The 19927-nt window shown below is 41.4% G+C and overlaps 2 protein-coding genes across 4 annotated transcripts in view; both read left to right on the top strand.

Annotated features, from left to right (window-relative positions):
- Positions 1 to 987, top strand: part of LOC110954467 (leucine-rich repeat-containing protein 49) — a 37002-nt gene extending 36015 nt beyond the window's left edge. For both annotated transcript variants that reach the window (XM_051940920.1, XM_022199052.2), the window contains exon 18: positions 174 to 987. In XM_051940920.1, coding sequence (XP_051796880.1) covers positions 174 to 389 — 216 coding nt within the window. In that variant the 3' untranslated portion in view covers positions 390 to 987. The remainder of the gene's footprint in view (positions 1 to 173) is intronic.
- Positions 988 to 7934: 6947 nt separating this feature from the next.
- The window catches only part of LOC110954389 (thrombospondin type-1 domain-containing protein 4), a 48931-nt gene continuing 36938 nt past the window's right edge, over positions 7935 to 19927 (top strand). The window contains exons 1-8 of one of the 2 annotated variants that reach the window (XM_051944845.1): positions 7935 to 8545; positions 8811 to 8895; positions 9237 to 9291; positions 9479 to 9548; positions 10761 to 11083; positions 13106 to 13538; positions 14601 to 14703; positions 17985 to 18121. In XM_051944845.1, coding sequence (XP_051800805.1) covers position 8895; positions 9237 to 9291; positions 9479 to 9548; positions 10761 to 11083; positions 13106 to 13538; positions 14601 to 14703; positions 17985 to 18121 — 1122 coding nt within the window. In that variant the 5' untranslated portion in view covers positions 7935 to 8545; positions 8811 to 8894. The remainder of the gene's footprint in view (positions 8546 to 8810; positions 8896 to 9236; positions 9292 to 9478; positions 9549 to 10760; positions 11084 to 13105; positions 13539 to 14600; positions 14704 to 17984; positions 18122 to 19927) is intronic. The other variant, XM_022198933.2, reaches the window with a different exon arrangement.

Raw genomic sequence — 19927 nt, 5'->3', positions numbered from 1 at the left:
ATTATAATTGTTTGTGTGTTACTGGCTGAAGGGCATTGTGTCTGTCCATACTTGTGTCAAGATTAGGATGACTCAGAACATCACTTGTTTCCAAAGGTATCACATGATTTTTCTTGCTGCTAATAAGGTAAAATGAAATCAACATGAATAATATTCTCTGTTTGTTCTCACAGGAGGGCACTGTGGAGTCATCAGAGCGTGCTGCCATGATAGAACAGTACCTCCAGGAGTTGGTTCAAAGAGCATCAGACACCAATCTGAAGGGCGAGGCTTTACACAAGCTCTGGCCCTCCATGTTTGCAGAGATGGTGAGAGACTGTGTGTTGGAGATGAGGGACCGAGCAGCCTTCCGCCAAGCCAGCCTGGCAAAGCTCTCCGAGACCAAGTGAAAAGGACCAAAGGTTCACTCGTAGACCACACAAACATGCGCACATGTGGACATACCTTTCCTGGGCACCTATTTTCTTTCATTTCAAACTCCGTCTATAACACTTCATCACTTAGGGAATTTATCAGTTTTACAGTCTTCAGAAACTGAAGGCCTTGTTTCCCAGTCTGTTGGAAGCTCTTTACTCAGTTGGATGTAGACTATTTCAAAGATGTCTGAAGAAATTGTCATGACAAAGGCGTCTTGACTGAATGTAGATTTTCACAGTTTGATTCTTCAGAGTCCAGAGCTGTATCATACTTGAAGAAAGTTAACGGGACTTGCTGTGCATTATGGTCCCTACGGAGCATCCTGTGCACTTTAAAAGCCTTCTGAATGACCCCTCTGCACCATTACTGTCATCAACTGAAAATGACCACTGTCTCTTTTCTTGAGACTAGAATGATTTTTCTGTCTTAGAACTTGTGTCATGCATCGCTCTCTCACTTCCTCCTGCCTGACAAAAAAGCAAGGGCACAAACAAGGACAAGATCTTTTCTTTGTTTACCACTGATTTTCTGTATTGTACTTAGTATTAAAAGATTCTGCATTAACACTGAGTTTGTGTACATAGTTTTCATGGTTCTTTTTACGAGATCAGTCAGATCAGTTTCTCTTAAATTTGCAAGCAACAGAGAATATGTGTGTTAGACAGTTTGCATATGAAAGTCATTACAGGCAGCATTGCCAACACTTTGTACATTACAGTGTCCAACGAGGCAGACACTATATGTGCGCACTTAGAAGTCCAAAAACTATGAAGAGTCCTCTAGCTTGTGTGAATTTCGACTGGAATGTCCCTGAAGGTGTGGAGGCTTCACCAGTTTCCCACCACCTGTCCCTGCTCCTCTCCCTGAAACCAACCTATAACAAAAAAATTTAACCCTTATTTAAGCAGACATGTCAGTGGAAAACAGCACAAACCCAGAGGAGTATCTGCAGGGTGGATGGAGTGTCAAACAGCTCCACGAATGCCCATCAAGGGGCTGACAGGTACTGCTGTCCTCTGTCATCCGCCCCACTGGAGATCAGCGCCTTGCTCATGGGCGTTCCACTTAAAGGAGACAAAACACCAGGTTCTGTGTTAAATGAGTTTTTCGTCTTCTCAGTGCTGGCTGGTTGTTTTCTGTTTTTTTCTGAGAACATTCTTGTCAATCATCCACGTGGTGCACTGTCTCCGAAGAGTTGAATCCAAGACATCTTTAGTTCACTACTTTGTCCAGACATAAAAACATCTACATTTTTTTCATTTTTTGATATTGAGCTGAGTGCTTCATGATATTTACTTTCCTCCTGCATTTTTGCCCTAACAGTTTTGGTTAATCCAAACATAAATATGTAAGCATGTTGTGTAGGGAGTATGACACAGTAATGTGTAGTTTTTTGGAGTCACCTTTCCCCTGACTATCTCCTATGAAAGCCTTGTGTTCTGCTTTGACAGGAAACCACTCAGTGCAAATGTCTTCCATCAGAAAGCTACAGCTTGTTTGTTTCGAGCAACTCTGATAAACAACATTTCTTTGTGCTGACACATTTTGTCAGTTTATGGGAGTACAGCTGTCAACAATGTGAAAGAAGTCTAGTCCCAAAGGACTAACAGAGCTCCATGACTAGTGACAGCATGCAGACGCAGAGACGGAGAAGGGGAACAGTGTCTCATCACTGGAAAGCAGTTCAGAAGTCCAGATAGTGCAGCATTTCCTGTTACTACTCCTCCAGTTACGGCAGCTCAACACACTAACATGAAGTCCATATGTGCTGGTGAGTAATAACCCACAGTGCTGCTCCCATTAACAATGCTGTTTGTTCTTTCTAAGATCATTTCTACTAAACAGCAAATTACGAAAAAAAAAAGTTTTAAAATCCTGAAATTAATATAATTCAGTGCTTAAAACAGGCGAACACTGAGTGCACATCATCGTCTGTACACTGAAAAGTAGGATCCCGTCTGTCTCCAGTGGAGTGAAGCTCCTCCACTTCTGTTTTTTTCAAGCATTAAAGCTGATGTGGACATTTTTGTTGGTCTCATAGGGCAACACTACTAACCTTTCAGCATATTGCAACTTAAGTGATCTGACAAGAAATTAGACTTCACCACCTTCTCTTCAGGCTTCAGAAAATCAACCAGTGACAGGGATTTTAGCCAATCACAGGACATCTCACCCAGCTCAGGTGTGAGACTATGAAGAGTAACCAAGTCCAAAGGATGTCGAGGTGCAATGAACCAAACAGAGGACTTTCAATCAGGAGGGTTAAGTTTGAATTCAGTTTGAAGTTTACTTTTAAGACTGTTTTTGCGTGTCTGAAGTGTGTGCATGTGCTTGTACTCATTTAGTAGGAGGGGCTAAGAACAGAGAGAGGAGAGGAAGAGGATCTACAGGAGGAAGACTGGATTTTAGGTACTAGTTTCACTTATTTTATAATTTTTCAAATTATATTTGGTGTGGTCTACACCAGTGTTTCCCAAAGTAGCGGTCTTACCCACAGGGGGCCGTGAGACACCAAGGAGGGATTGCAAATTATTTTTTTTAAAAATCTAATAAAATTAAAATAATTATTACAAATACCATATTTTAGTCAGGATTGTTACAAAAACATCAGTAAACAATTTAATTGAATTTTAAAAAATAGCTAAAGTTAAGCTAAACTATGCAAATAAAACTAAACCAACTAAAAATGTGCCTGCTGTGCTTCAAGCACAGAGCTCTCCCATCTCATTAGATGAATTCATGTTTAATTGAAAGTAGCGGAGAAAAATTCAGAAAATGTAAAGTTTGCACAAGACAATAACAATGTAGGAGTCTGCTCCTTGTTACACACAGACATCAGCTCTGAGTCTACTGTTCCTACACACTGCATGTTTACTCAGTACTACAGTTTATACATGGAGGGTACTTTGACTGATGTACTCTGCTACTCTCTTGTATTAAATTAATATAAAATAACATGAAGGTTGTTAGGTTGTTGTGTTCTTTTTTCTGTTACTGTTATGCCTGTGTTTGGACAGGCCCAACTGGAACTCAGTTCATCTTGTTGTATAATGACAACAATTAGTAGAAACTGACACTCATATCCTACAAAACTGAATGAGTGGCAAGTGACAGCCTTTTATTTAATACCAGCTATTATTGCCTGGATCATCAAAACTGCTGTTATTCTAACTGAACCCTTGGATCATAGCTCACAGTAAATCAAGAGGGTGTTTTTTCTGTCACAACAGCACCACTGATGGTGTCGGCTGCCAATGCACAGTGACGATTTGCCAAGAAGAGCTCAGGTAATGAAAACAGGGCTCCAACATCCTCTGCTAGACTGCGAAGAAGCTCTCATTTTCAGGATGCACAAAATATTCACATAGTGTCGTTGTTACATTTTTGTTGGATCCACTTTCTGTTAGTTTGCTTTGTGTAGCTCCATTACTGTTAGTCAGCATTTCCCAAAATACTTTTTGGTAACTTCCAGGCTACATGTCTGAACTCATACAGCTGTAAGTTTCCAAGTTTTCTGTTTACCGTGTAATGTTAGAATCATAATTCTGGACATGCAGGGGAGGTTAAACTATCATCAAAAACAGTGAGTGAAGGGAGAGCATCGCTGTACTAGTATGGACTTGCTGACGAAGGTCATGCAATTTTATCTACATAATCTGTGTTTGGGTGAATGACAAGCAATAAACCAAAGCGCCGGTTGGGAGGCTGCAGTGATGATGGCTCGGCTCTCTGATAGACTTTTGTGTAGTCGGGACACGAGGCTGCCAATTCGTTCCACCTCACAGGACCAACTATTAGTTTCTCCTGGAATGAAACAAGTGTATTGTTTATTGTGAGCCATGAACTGCAAAAAAAAAAAAAAAAAAAAAATCAGTGACTTCACTCGATAGTGAAATAATCCCAAATTTTGGAGTTGTAGTCAATCAAAATGCAACACCTTAGTTGTCATTGTTGATATTTTTAACCTTTACTGTAATATAAGGTACACTAACTCTTTCACATATTTCTAAAGTGTCAAAATGAGTAACACATTACTACACTACAGTACATTTTATCATGCTTCTTTTGCCTCAGGATTGATATTTTTTCCAGTGTATGTCCAGAAGCATGACATTTTCATCTCGTGTCAGATAGCAGTGACTGCATCTCATCTAGAGAGGCCTTCAATGGGTCATCTGGAACAGCGGAGTCATTAGCGATGCCTTAATTGGAGGCTTGTTTGCCTGTGAAAGGTTTGGAAACACTGGGATTAAAGGCAAATTCCTGAGCAGTATCAACATCTACGCACCAGTGAGGAAGGTCAGAGAGGGCAGCAACAGAACCAGCTGCCCTGCAGATACACACTGTACACAAACACACTGTATATACTTCCCCACAGTGCAGCAGTACATGGATGTGCTGATGGATGTGGAGATACAGAGTTATGCTACTGATATTCATAGACTTATTGTCTCAATATTTGCAGATTGCACTGGCTTTACATTATAATGAAGTTACTGTGAAGCTACCCTGTTTACAGACAATGGCTATAATGAGCTACTGTGGTATAAACCGCTGAACTATGCATAGCTCTGCTTTGTTTTTTCAAAGTAAACACACTGAAGAGAACAATACACACAGCTTTTCAGTTTCTAAATATAAAAATAGTGAACGTCAGTGGATTCAGCCAGGAGCAAAATATCCCGACAGTCCAATACTTTAGAGATTACATATAGACATGTGGAACTTTGCTACTGCCCTTATCAATTAAGAAACTGTTACCACATCCCATTTATACACTCATGGAAAAACTTGTTAGACCACCCTTGTTTTTTATTCAATTTGTTGTTCATTTTAATGCCTGGTAAAACTAAAGGTACTTTTGTTTGGACAAATACAATGATAACAACAAAAATAGCTCATAAGAGTTTAATTTCAGAGCTGCTATCTAGCCATTTTCCATGGTTTTCTTGATAATAACCAAAATCACTTAAGTTCTAACATCCCTATCTATGGCATTGTACTGCCAAAAACAACTTTTAGACATTCCATGTTTTCTTTTGTCTGTTTTAGTCACATGACACACACAGAAGTTAGTATTTGATTGCACAACCATTGTTTCTGATGACTGCAGTCATGCGTCTTGGCATGCTCTCCACCAGCTTCTGACTTTGTTCTGCTGTCACAGCAGCCCATTCCTGTTGCACAAATTCAAACAAATTTGCTTTGTTTTGGGGCTTGTGGTTCTCCATTTTGCGTTTGATGATTTTCCACATGGTTTCAGTTGGATTTAGATCTGGTTGATTAAGCAGGTCAATGCATGGTTCCAATGTTCTGGTTCTCCATCCAGGCTTTAACTGACTTTGCCTTGTGGCACGGGGAATTGTCTTGTTGGAGAATCCAGTCATTGGAGGCAGGAAAGAGTCTTCTTGCTGATGGAAGAAGACTGTTTTCAAGAGTAGCCCTGTACATGACCTGGTTCATTTGCCCTGTTCCATCCATACTGAAACAACCCCAGATTGTCACTGATCCACCCCCATGTTTTACTGTAGGGGAAAGACAGTCTGATTTGTAGCTTCCCCAGGCTTATTCCTAACCAGTAAGTTGGCTTGAGTGGGCATCAACTGAAAATTTATCAATGAGGAGAACCTGAGCCCAATCATCAACAGTCGAATCCTTGTGATCCCCAGCAAAGAGTAACCGGGCTGTCCTTTGCCTTTTGTTGATGAAGGGCTTCTTCTATGTCCTGTGTGACTTCAGACCAGCTTCAAGAAGTCAGTTTCCAACTGTGCTTGCCGAAAAAGATCACATTTCTCCACAGTGCCCACTCATTTTTAAGGTCCCTGGAGGTCTGACATTCTGACACAGGAACAGATGAGTGACGGTCATCTCGTGGGATAGAAAGACGTTTCCTGCCGCGACCAGCTGGCAATTAGGTAGTACCATGTTTGGCTTGTTTTTTCTTGGTGTGAATAATGGCTGTCTTGGAGATCTTCAGTTTTTTCGCTACCTGTCTCAAGCCAATTTCCAGCAATGCCAAGATGGCTGCCTTTGTGGCTTCACATAATTCTTTTGTTTTAGCATTATGTGAGAGCTGACAACTTCTGATTTGTGCTACGGCTTGAATGTAAGCAGGAAACCACTCTAGGCCTTTGCATGTGCATTGGCGCTTTTGACATGAATGTCCTCATGTACCCTTGGAATACATCCATCCATCCATCCATTCTCTGTACACCGCTTTATCCTCACTAGGGTCGCGGGGGTGCTGCAGCCTATCCCAACTGACTCGGGCGAAGGCAGGGGACACCCTGGACAGGTCACCAGTCTGTCGCAGGGCTACATATACAGACACATAATCACTCTCGCATTCACACCTACGGGCAATTTAGAATAATCAATTAACCTCAGCATATATTTGGACTGTGGGAGGAAGCCGGAGTGCACGTACAGTGCACGGGAAGAACATGCAAACTCCATGCAGAAAGATCCCAGGAAAGCTGGGACGCGAATCTGGGATCTTCTTGCTGCAAGGCGAAAGTGCTAACCACTATTCCACTGTGCAGCCCCCTCGGAATAAAATTAAACTTAAACGTGTCAAATAGGACATAAACTATTATGTAGTCAGCTGCATTTGTTGCTGTGTTCATTGTATTCTTCAGGTAATATACCTTTAGTGGTACCAGGCATTATCTGAAATACACAAGAATTATTGGTTGGATGATGATTTAACGGTTGTGGTTCTCCGTCGTATAGATTATATGTAAAAACTGTAGATATCACTATCAGTCTGTTTGATGGATGATGAAATATAGACATCAGACCAAAACAAACACTAACAGACAGATAGTTGCTGTCCTAAACACTAAAACTTTATAATTTAGTTTAAAATTATGACCTTAAAATGAATATAGCATATATGTATGTAGAGGTGGTTTTCTTATTTTACTCAGTGTAATATTTGAAAAAGCCTGCCATCACAGTGAGAGTAGAAATAATATTATATTAACTTATCACAGGAGAGCTCTCATGTCTGCAATGACATGGAAAACACGTGTAAAGGTCTCAGTATCACCAATGGCCAAAAACATAATATTTTCTGAAAGCAAAACAGCCACATCTCAATTGAAAAAGATGTTGTGGTATCTCAGAATGCTTTACGAAATGTTGGGTTCAGTGCACTTGGAGACCTTCAGATTTCAGTAATCAAACAGTGCGAAGAGCCCTGCAAACATTTGCCTAGAGGAGAGGAACTATAATTATATACTTAATACTTATATACTGTCCCTTTAATTCTGTTGTTTTTCCACTTTACATAAAACAGTATTAAGTTCTGTGTTAGGATTGTTCTGATAAAAATTGTTTCACAGAGTGTGAAGAATCTTTGCCAACTGTATGCAAACAGCAGAAAAATGAGATTACTGATGCCCTGCTGCTTTGTGGTATAAAGGGTAACAGCAGGAGCAGAAGCTGAATGCAGTTATCTGATGTCATATCAGGATTTCTTGGCTGTCTGTTCTAATAGGCAGAGACCAGGCAGCCAGACAGGCACCAGGAGCTGCTCTGAGTTATGGCTTCACTTCACTTGATAAATGAGATCGCTTACCTGCCTCTATCTCCAATGTGGACATCTCACTGAGAGGGAGGAGTGTCACACAAACACTGGGGCTGAGCGTTTGGAAAACTAATGCTCTCTCTCGTCCTCACGCGTAAACGTATCCAGGCGCGCCGCAGCCACTCACGGAGGGGTAAAAGGAGGAGACCCTAGCTTCCATATTTATAACACCAAATCGCACACCCAAAGACTAAGTACTAGTAGCGACAGGGGGCGCAGCAGAAGCTGTTTTCTGTCCGCCGTGTCGGTTTCCAGCTTTCTGCCATTCGGCGTCTTTGTGCGTAAAATAGCAGGACCGCAGGATTCACCATGATGACCAGGCTCTGGGGTTTATACTGTGCCTGGCTTTGAGTCACTACTCTGGGTACGGATTAACTGACTTCCATGGCTCAGCACCAAGTCTCTGGAGGGAAGCCCTGCATTTCTACCTGGATTAATGTTTCGACTGTGAGGGTACCTGCGCTTGGATAGGAGACACTAGTTGGAAAGCGCAGTGAAGTACCAAATCTTTCACCGTACCCGCATCATAGCCTACAGGTACGTCTACATGATGATATATGGGCTGTTATTGTCGGTTCTTTTGCAATAATGATAAGAAAATAATGATTTTTATGCTCCTAATCTTTTCTTCTGTGTGATCAGTATTTGCTATGTAACAGTCTGCAGGATTTTCTGATCATAGTATTTGGCTAAATTAGCTTATTTTAAAAGGTGAGAAGTAGAGCTGAGATAAATCTTTTGGTGTGAAGGGGTGAAAGTCCCCCCCCCCCAACTGGAATTAACCTCAGATCTGCTTTCTGAGGAGGGTGCAGTTTCCAGCAAGAGGTCCCCCTCATTAAGAGCCAGAGAGGTCAGATAGGAGGTCAGAGGTCAACTCACATGGTCAAGTGAGTAAAAGTCTTTTTTTTTTTTTTTGCTTGAGTCAGTTTTTGAAGGGAGGCCAGAGCAATGTAGTGAGTAAAGGAGAAAAAAACCTCAGGATCCTGACATTGGATTATTCTTGATGTCACTAAAGCACAGCTACCATTGTTGATGCAACCACTGTGTATCATCCAGAGAACATTTGTCAAACTGTAAAGATGAACTGATGCTGTTCTGTACATTGCTGGTGAGTTGAAAGAAATTAATCCTCTGGGCTTTCTGGACTGTGGACACACAGACAGTAGTGTTGAAAATGTCACCACCACTCGGGTGTATGCTAATGAAAACTTCTCTCTTTACACTAAAGTGTTCCACTCTATGAAACTAGGAGCTATGCAGCAAGCCTGTTTCTGGATCACCAGGTAATATAATTTGTGCATTAACCTGTGGCCAAATGGCAATGAATGTTTGTATTCCTGTTTTTTCTGTGACTGGCTCATTCTTTAAAACTGATAAATTCAGCATTTGAATAGCACCAATGTATTCTAATTTATAAGCCAACATTTCCATCTTGTCTAAGCAGTAATCACTTCTGTCTGTTGTCTCCAGAGTTTCTGTGCTGCTACTGCTGCTCTGCTCAGACCTCCTGGACAGCCAGCACGCAACAGACCACAGGAAGGTGAGCAGCAGTTGCACAGCAGATGGTGCCACTAAAAAATACATCTGTGTTGTAACATGTGTGATCTGTTTGATACCCTCACCCCCATGATGCTAGACCTCCCTGTGATACTTCCAGGAATTTTTCGTTTTTGTTGTTGTTTATCTGTCAGTGCAATTGCATGGTTGGCACAGCAAGTGGAGCGCTCATCTCCAACAATGGCATGCACCACTGTGTCTTGTCAGCCAAATGCCACCCTTAAAAGCAAATGAGAGTATTCCAAGGGGGAACCTGATCAGGGTGATAATCTGTGAACTTGTAAGGAGAGAGAGTGAAAATCTCACTTTATTGCAGCACAACAGAGAGGCCTGATTTCAGCTGTCAGCATATCACCTCTTAAACCCTGCAGCCACAGGAACCACATTGAAGAAAGTTGTGGGTGAACCTGACGGACAGATCAACAGTCTAGCGAGTTTGTAGGGGGTCAGTGCGAGTCGGCTCCATGTGTTTCCACTGGGAGTCCAGCTGTGTGACCTATTGGTGACCCGGAGATGACATTGGCATTGAGTTACAAAAGCTGAAGCAGTGGAAGAGGCAGGGGGGAGGTCCGAGGTCTCTCTGAATAGCTGCAGAGGCTGATTGACAGCAGAAGAGCTCCCTGCCAACTCTCCCTACTGCTTCTGTATTCTCTTTCCATCCGCTAAAAGTCAAAGACAGCTGAGCTTTTACTACGGCCATGTGTTTGCCCAGAGAGGTTGCTGTGAATGAAGACAAAGTGCTCCTTAAAGAGCAGGATTTCCACGCGGCTCCACGGATAAAGCCGGCTTGGCACAGTGCTGCTCCTGGCAGGTTCCTCAAACAGAGAGTGCAGTGATCGCTGCTAATACGTCCCTGGCACAGTTGCACAGAGGGATAGAGTCAACAGGGAGAGATGCAGGTAGCCAATAGGGGATAGCCCACTAACAGACACCCACTAATCAGCCAAATCAGGCCTTTACAACCGTGAACAGAGGTCTGTTTCATGAATAGTGGTGGGGGACGAAGGAATGGGATAGTCATGGTGATGAGATGAGGTCACTGACTTGAGCTTTTATATGAGGCTATGATCTGTGGAGATTACACTCTTGTTGATGGACGCTTTCCATCAGTCTTTGGCATTCACATCTTGTGGCACTAACCCACTTCTTTGCACTTTGTGGTGTCGCTAATCAAGGATGTTTCGTCTGCATCCAGGTTCCTCAGAGGGCAGAGCCCCAGCAGGAGTTCAGGGCCGAGCATGTAGAAGTTCAGGGCTCCTGGGGAACCTGGGGGTCCTGGTCAACCTGCTCCCGGACTTGTGGTAAAGGGGTACAAGAGCAGACCAGACCCTGTCTGCCTTTGTACACTCCATCCCAATACCCCTCCAGAACAGTTGGTGTTCCGCCTCAGCAAACAGGACAAGTAATTTCAGCCCTGCGACCTACCGTTCCTCTGCACCGCAACACAGCCAGACCCTCCAACAACAGCAGCCGTGGAGAGCAGAGGAGAGAGAAGGAGACCAGGCCTGGTGGACGCAGGTATGCAGCGGATACAGGTATCATCCTGTGCAGAGTCATGGAATTGGTTTAGTTTTGAGTTACAAAACTGTCTGATCACTATATTTACAAGTGGAATTTAAAATATTTCCTGTATTTTGATTTCATTTCATTTCGAGGAAGGTTTAGATAAAGATGAGTGACAAAAGGAAAAATCGGAATACTAGAACAAAGTAAAATAGGGAATACAGGGCTTCCATATAGTCCACAAGGAGCCACTGAATGGTTTGTGTGAAAATAAAATCAAAATGAAATCAAATGAAGTAACATCTGGAAGAAAGGTGCACTGTAGACTTGTACAATCTAAAGTGAGGAATATTTAATGACTACAGCCTGTCAGTTCAATTATGGCCCGACCTAACAAGTGTTAGGGTATCAAAAATGCAAATAAACTGGGACCAGCAATGTCTGGTTTATTTCATGTGTTGTTTCATTGTGGAGAACAACTGATGTAACATTTGGCAGATTTTCACTGGAATTCACAAAAATTATTCCAATACATCATCTAGACTGCCTGTTTTGACAGTGAAACATAGGAACATTAAGTGGAAGTACCAATAGCAGTTTAATTTCACCTCGGTGACCCTGGGACTTGGATCAGCCCCTTCTATCAGCAACATTTACTTGTACTCTGTTGTCTGTATGCTACATACTCACACTCAATTTAAATTAGTCAACCGTCTGTCTTTTTCCAGCTAAGAAGCAATTCATAAAACCAGTATTTTATACAAAAAGATTTCTTGTAAGAGCTGTCCAGTGTTACAGTGAAGTTCATCTCTGCCGTCTGACCGAACACCTAAACTCAAACTCAAACTTTATTTACTATATTTGTATAGCACTTTTCATGCAAGAAAAACAGAAAGTAATTCACAAGCAATTAAAAACAAAGAAGACAATAAATAAATAAAAATAAAAAACTCAACTCTCCCACCCTCCCTACATATAGACAGCCATTCACATGCACACGCCCACGCAAGCACACACGGGCACATACACAGACTCACACAGCCACACGTGTCCACACCCAAAAGGTATCAACATGACATCATCATGACGCCTCTGTGTCAGTAATGACAGTCAAACTGCAAACATTTCTGACAAGCAGATAGAAGTTAATCATTTTGTGATTGTTACATGATTAAAAATACTAAAAGTCTTAAATAAACCTCAGTGCTATTAAGTAATGTCTCTATCTATTGCATTTTATCACTATGAGGATGTTCAGTGAAGCACATTTAGCATGCTTTGCGAATTGCAACTCTTGGCCTAGTTGAGACCTGCAAGTCCTTAAAGAGCCCGTATGGCTGCGCTGCATGCTGAGCAGCCTGGTCTAAAAGTGACTCTTTGGAGCCATCACCGTGGGCCATCTGATTGCCCTCCAGTGGAAAGCTAGTCTTTTATGGCTCAAGTCAAAAGCTCGACTTGTGCTTGGCAGCTTTGTGACCTCCTTCCTGTTGAGCTTGCTTTTAAACAAATAGCACTGACAGCTGAGTAATGGGGGGTTGTTTGAGTTGGAATCTAAGAAGCCAAATAACAACAAAAGCTTCCAGAACTTTGCTGCTGGGATCCTGGGGCTTCTTAACAGTCGCAGTTTGGATGATGGCTCTCGACAGTTTCTTGAATAAAAGATGACATTTAGCTGAAACATCCGTAATTAAAGACTACCTCGCCATGTCCTGATGATGTCATGTTGTATGAGTGTGTGTTATTTTATTTATTTTTTATTTTTTTGGTATTTATTTATTGTCTTCTTTGTTTTTAATTCTTGTGAAGCACTTTGTGTTGTTCTGCATGAAAAGTGCAATACAAATAAATAAAGTTTAGTTTAGTTAGTTTATGTACCGCATGCCCTCTGCTGTACAGCTTGTGGCTTTAAAAGGACAGGTAGATATTTTCTGAGGCAGACAGATGGGTTCAGTTTTGTGCCAGTTAGGAGGAGCATGCGTAGTGTGGAGATGAGGATGATAGTAAACAATGTTGATCTCTTCATGTTTGTGTTTTCAGGAGAGTCTCCCAGATTATCCCGGGGAGATATGGCTACGGGAGAGCACCTTATGTTGCGTCACTGCAGACGAATAGAGGCCAAGGCTCTGAGACACCTCGACCCCACAGACAGAGACGCTCTGCCGCAGCTAATTCCCACCACACCCCTGCTAGAGGCCACGGTGACAACAGGTCAAACAACCTGGACCCCTCCAACAACCTCCATCGCTACAGCAGACCCTACACACAGCCCAGAGCACAGCAGCCCAAAAATAATCAAGTCTGGGCCCCCCTTTACCAGCCGAGTTCAGGCAACCAGGCTGAAGTCCAGCAGGAAGTCCCATCAAGCAGCCAAACTTCCAGCCCTCAGCCGCACCAAGAGAGACCTTACAACCCCCTGCCTTCTTCCTTCTGCACAGGAGAGCACGCTCACTACAGGATCTGCAACAGTGATGTATGCAAGTCTGCCCTTTCTTCTTATTCTCACCGTGCTTTGATTTGCATGGAGTATTTAAACAATTTAATGTGGTCTGCTTCCAATGTTGATTTATATTTACTGATATATGCAGTGGGTGGGAAATGATCACATGCAAAATGTGTAGATTTATTTCTCTTTTTTAAGCTCTGGTGAAGAAAGAGTAGACATTCACATGAATTCCAAAATAAGATAAAAAAAAATAAACACTGAAAATACAACACAGAAAGAAAGTAATTAATCTTTCCGTTTTTCATGACTTTACAAAACCTGAGATTAGCCTTGCTCAGGAGGATAATATGATTACCTAAATCTTCAAACTAAAGAACTGTCAGTCATTTATTTCACAGCTTCATTAAGTGACTTACAATGCTAGGCTCAAGTCTCACGTGAGAATGTAGCGTATTTTCTGTAATTACTGTAAAGTAAAACAGTAATTAAAAACCGAAGTTGTTGCACATTTGGCTTGCAATACTTCTCCTCCCTGGCATTTTCATCATTTTGCAGTTAAACATTTCATAAAATTCAAAGCTGTTGAGTGCTGACTCTAACTTCAGTACAAGAATGTTGCCACAGCTGTTGGCTTAGGTAGATTTACTAGTTAAACTCCAGCTTTAATGTTCAAGAGTGCGGGTGAGCTTTGTTTATCTGATGTGAGGTTATGGAGTCTATCCTGTGCATTAAAATAAATTCACTGGTCCTGTATATTGTCTGTCTGGTGTGTGATGACATAGATATTCAAGCAAAGTAAAGCAAACCAGAGAATTGTTTAGACAAAGGATATATGGAGAGACTTCAGGGAGGTCGGGTTTCACTGGAGAGTCTTCATAAATACTGGAATCTACTTACTTTTGTCAAGAAAGACAGAGCTACAAGTGGATGTTTGGAAACAGTCAGATGAGAGGAGGACTGTAGCAGTCAGTCATATGCTTCAGGTTATGACAGGGAGGAGCAACTGTAGTTACAAACGGATTTACCTTCTGTATCTACAGAATGTCTTCATGGAAAATGAATGCATGTGTTCCTCTGCTCCGTCCTCAGGCCTGTCCTCCGTCCAGCAGACACATCCGAGCTGTGCAGTGTTCTTCTTACAACAACCAGCCTTTCATGGGCAGACTGTACGAGTGGGAACCTTTCAATGAGGGTAGGTAGTATGTATATATTTATATATGTGCAGTTTGTGCATATGGTGAGCTTATGTATGTAATATTGTTTTCACTCATATTTAGATTAGATTACATATCAATTCTGCATCTATTGACCTGATGATGGCACTGGAAGAAAAGCTGAGGGATCACAAACAGTTTATCCTGAGGGTGACATGATTTCCATCCATCCGCTTAATCCTCATTAGGGTCGCAGGGCGGCTGGAGTCTGTCCCAGCTCATTTAGGGTGAAGGCCGAGGACACCCTGGACAGGTCATTAGTTTATGACAGGGCTACACATAGAGACCAACAATCACACTCACATTTTGAGTGAACCTCAACTTCTTTTTGGACTGTGGGAGGGAGCTGGAGTACCCGGAGAAAACCCACATATGCACAGGGAGAACATGCAAACTCCAAGCAGAAAGATACCGGGAAGGCTGGGATGCGAACCAGGGAGTTTCTAGCTGCAAGGCGAAAGTGCTAACCATCGAGCTACTGTGCAGCCAGTGACATGATGACTAAATGAAACTTCACTGTACTCCAGTAGTTTCTGAGATCTTTCATCCAAAACTGCAACCTCATGGTGGTCAAGTACCAATAGGAGGATCACCATACCGCCACTTCGGCACCGTGAATGTTCAAAATATCTGGCCAGGGATAGAAATGGTTGACTGAAATTATTTATCTCAGAAACACACTGAAAGCATGGTTTGAAAAGTGAAAACCAGACTTACTGTGAGTTAAAAAAATATGCTCAGACAGCAGAATATGATTAGAATATGTAGAAATGCGCAGTCTGCCTCAATTTTTAAAAAAAACAGCTAATAGAAATGAGTAGCTAAGTGTCCTGCTGAAATGTCTGACAAGTCAAAAGTACTCCACGTAATCTGAGGGTCAGACACGTTTGTCAGTTAACTACATTTTCAGTGTATTACGTCTTCAGCTGCCTGACCTCTGACCTATACAAACTAAAATGTGCTGTGATGTAAGGACTGCAGTATGTCACCTGTCCACAGGCTCCCTGATGAATGTTCATTCATAGCAGCTCACTGACCTTGCTCACCTGAGATATCCAGGCAACCGTCAAAACACCTGATGATCTGTCACTTGTCTGAGAATTCTAAGGGAAATAACAGCCTCCAAATTAATACCCTGTCAAGCAGATGTGTATGTTGAGATCTTGTCTCTGTGTTGCTGCCGGGACTGACAGGTAATGCAGATGTAAAGATTAAATAACCTCAGGTAAACGTATAAGGTTGAGTCTGGATCATTTGACATCTATCTTGAACAGTGTTTAAACATATTCTTGTACATCTGTTTAAGAGATTAGAGCTTGTAGTATCTAATTCATAAAGCACATGAACAAAATGGGAAGCAGGGATCAGGGGGCTTAGTGACCATTTGCTGAAGTTTTTTCCAACATCAAATGGAATCTTTTGTCCGTATTTGACTTTCCTTTTTTAAAGAACCATTTTATAAATACCGAAAAATACATTACTTGTAAGCTATTACTATGTTTCCACTTACCACAGCTTTAAAACCACAGTCAAGGTTAATCAAATTCTGTTGTAGTGCTTTGACTGAAATTGAATTTAACAGAAAACAGCCATAGGGTAAGATAACACATCTCCATTATCGTATTAGTAACATGGTACCATAATATTGTCCTGTTCCGAACATGTCTAGTAGACCTCTAATGTTTTGGTACATGAAGTATTTTATGGTCTGTGGTTGAATATTACATTATTGTTGCACTACTAAACAGGCCAAAATATAAATGTACACATACTGAAGGTGCCTTTATTGTTCTCTATACATCTGGCTTTGTACTTATATTTCACATATTTGTAGATTAATTGCTTTTCTGTTCATATGTACAGTAGGGTTATCATGACATCAAATTTTCACTGTGTAATGGTTATGGTCACAATATTATCAGCTATCTGTAGTAAATCTGAGCAAAAAATAATTACAATAAACACATTGTGTAGGTTAGAATGATTGAATAATTTCATCTTTAACATTGTCTAATGTGCATTTTGTCATTTTATTTGACAAATTAATTACGTTAAACATATGAGTGCAGGGAGGTAGAGTCTGTAACCACAACTGTGTGTTATTCCTTTGTTGGATTTTCAGTGAGATATTCACAGGCACTGGAATATTTATGATGTTATATATGTATTTTTAACATGCTATCAATAATTGATTCTGTTATCATCCATACTTCACACTAGGGTAACAACGACCCTAGTGTAAAGTTGTGTATAATAATTACTCTGCCAAGGAACACGAGTTATGTGACAGTTGGCATACGTGTGTCTGTCCGTCTGTCTCTTTGTTTGTCTGTTCACATTACTCAAGAACGGGATAACAGATTTGGATGAAATTTTTAGGGAAGGTCAGAAATGACAAAAAGACCAAGTGATTAGATTTTGGCAGTGATGCAGCTTATAGTGGATCCACAGATTTGTTAAAGATTTCTGTTTCATTGCGAGATAGCGGCACATCGTCACTGTATGTATGACTACAAGTGAACACTACATCAGCTGCCTGCTGACGATCACATGATTGCAATCCTACTACAAATTGACAAATCGACTTATCGGGACTTACCCATCAGAAATGACACAAGGAACAATTGATTAAATTGTGGGGGTGTTTCTGAGTCCCATCAGTTCCTATCACCCACTACATATTTAGGTCATTCGGTATCCTTACATAACGTACGCATGCACAACACATGCCTGTGCTCAGCACAAGGTCATTTTGTTTGTGGGTACATCTATATTAAATGGCCACATTCTATGTTGTCATTATTTCTAATTATCAATAACTAATAAACAAATGCTGCATTTCTTTTTTGTAGTCAAAGTTTTTATTGAATTTTCAATTCAGAAACAACCACAACAACACATACACCTCCATTTACCAGGTAATGCTAACATTTTGCAACAACAAAAATACATCAGTAACAGAAACAAAGCACATAAACAACAACACCAAAATAAATAAGTGGGTGGGAGGGGCGTTTAGATCGAGTAATGATTGATAAAAATGCTGCATTTCTAAAAAAAAAGAAAAAATGCTGCATTTCTGCCAATGCCATATGGAGGAATGGACAGCCTTGGTGGAGTACTGAGTGCTTTTCTTGTATATTTTTATACGTCTGTCATGTTTTTTATGCTTCTCTTTAGCTCTTTTATTTTCTTTTGTCGCTGTGTATTGTGACAGTAATGTGTTTAATATGACTTAAGCTTCTACATCTCCTTTCAGTTCCTGAGGAGCAGCACTGTGAACTGAACTGCAGGGCCATAGGGTTCAGGTTCTATGTGCGACAGTCAGAGAGGGTGATCGACGGGACGCCATGTGGGCAGAATGAGACTTTTCTCTGTGTGGCGGGAAAGTGCACGGTAAGCCAGGAACACAACTTTGTTTTAAATTTCAGGAAAGAAGATTATCCAGGAATGGATTTAGTTTTCTTTATCAAAAGCACAAGTCTTCATGCCCATGTGATTACATGTATTTACAGCGAGAACCTTATCAGTACTGTCATAATCTTCTACTGCTGGCACCACTTCACTGGATAGTGTGCGAGTTAGGCGCCTTTGCACAAGAACAGGCCGCTCCTTTGGCCACCCTAGGCATTTTTAAAATCCCTGGTGTTGGTGACAAGGTGTCTGAAAATAATGCAACCATGTGCTTTACACAAAAATAAAATGCTGGCGTGGTCTTCACGAAGCTTCCTGTTATGCCCTCACTGTGGATCAGTGCTTTCACCCGAAGGAGGATGTGGTTCCTGATACGTAGTGTCTACAGATACGGACCCGTACCCGTAGCCTTCATGCATCAACCTTCATGATGCGTGCTTCAGGCTGTAGTGGTGATGTAGTGATGTCTGTGAGCAGCAGAGGGCAGCACAGCATAAGAGTGAGACCTCACTCTGGTGTTGAGAAGTGAAGGTCAGCTGGAAGGTTTCACCCTGTTGGACCAAAGCAGGACGCTGCTGCTGCATGTGTGGGCCTGTTTATACCTGACTGTGTGTTCACTGTGTTGGAGTCACTTCAAGATTCTTTTGATCAGAGTTTAACTCTAAGAAATATTTTGGAGAAAGAGCTCATTTCCACTTAGTGCTGCTGACCTCTCTCTGCTAACCCCGTGCGTTTCCCATGCACTGTAATCCAGCAACAATCTTTGCAACATTAAGATTTAATCAGAACAGAAAGCCCTCTGATGTCTGATTTTGTCCTTGATCACATTTGCAGTGTTAACGCTGCATGTGGTCCTCCACATCGGTCCAGTTGAATTATTATCAATAGTGGAAACTAAACTGTGATTGATCAGTGTAAATCAAGCAATTACACAATCTGTGATCATTTATTTCCTACCTTCGCATTTTTGTCACTCATTATCTGAAGATTCAAACTCACAAGCAATTTTTGAGGAAAGGGAGATTTTTCTGTTTCCCCACTGAGATTGTCTCAGCTGGTCCAGCCATTTAAACAGGACATCCCCTCAGCTTCAGGCCAAGATATAATATAAAAACATCTGGATGATTTCATTTAATCAGAACTGTTCTCATGATTGGAATTAAAAATTATTGTAGGAATTTTTAAATGTTTACAGCTGGCAGTGCAAGTTTTTCTCTCCTCCCCAGGAGTTAGGAAGACCCTGCAGATATATGGAATATACATAATCCTCAAAGCAAAATATGTCATTGCACATATATCGATTAAAAAAAAAGACCATAGCAGATGGAGGCTGAGCTGGTGGAGGGAATAAGCAACACAGCCGCTCGTCAGCAGCAGCATGGAGCAGGAAGGAACCACGGGGAAGAACGAGGAGTTGGCAGCTCAAGCAGATTGTTTGAAGTGTCAGTCATCATTGGTGCCTGTTTGGATCAGCTGACGGTCAGCTGGTTTGGTGCACTCTGCTTGACCTAACATGATACTTCATAACTAGTCAAAATACCATCATGAGTGATGGATCAAAATGTAACGAAACTTTTAAATTGAATAAAGTCAAAATCAAATCAGTAACATGAGATGTTTACTCAAGAGCTTAATCAGGGATGTGACATGTTTTTATTGACAGCTGGTCATTCCACCATGTGTTCTGGCTAAACAAAGCTCAACAACAGTAGGATCAATTGCCATGATGTTCTTGAAGCCCACAGGATGAATCCTGCTGACTGAGATGGTCCCCAAACTGTTCCTCTA

The sequence above is a fragment of the Acanthochromis polyacanthus genome, chromosome 2, assembly GCF_021347895.1.
Source record: "Acanthochromis polyacanthus isolate Apoly-LR-REF ecotype Palm Island chromosome 2, KAUST_Apoly_ChrSc, whole genome shotgun sequence".
In the NCBI taxonomy this organism is placed as follows: Eukaryota; Metazoa; Chordata; class Actinopteri; family Pomacentridae; genus Acanthochromis; species Acanthochromis polyacanthus.
This window is presented reverse-complemented; position numbering and strand designations above follow the sequence as displayed.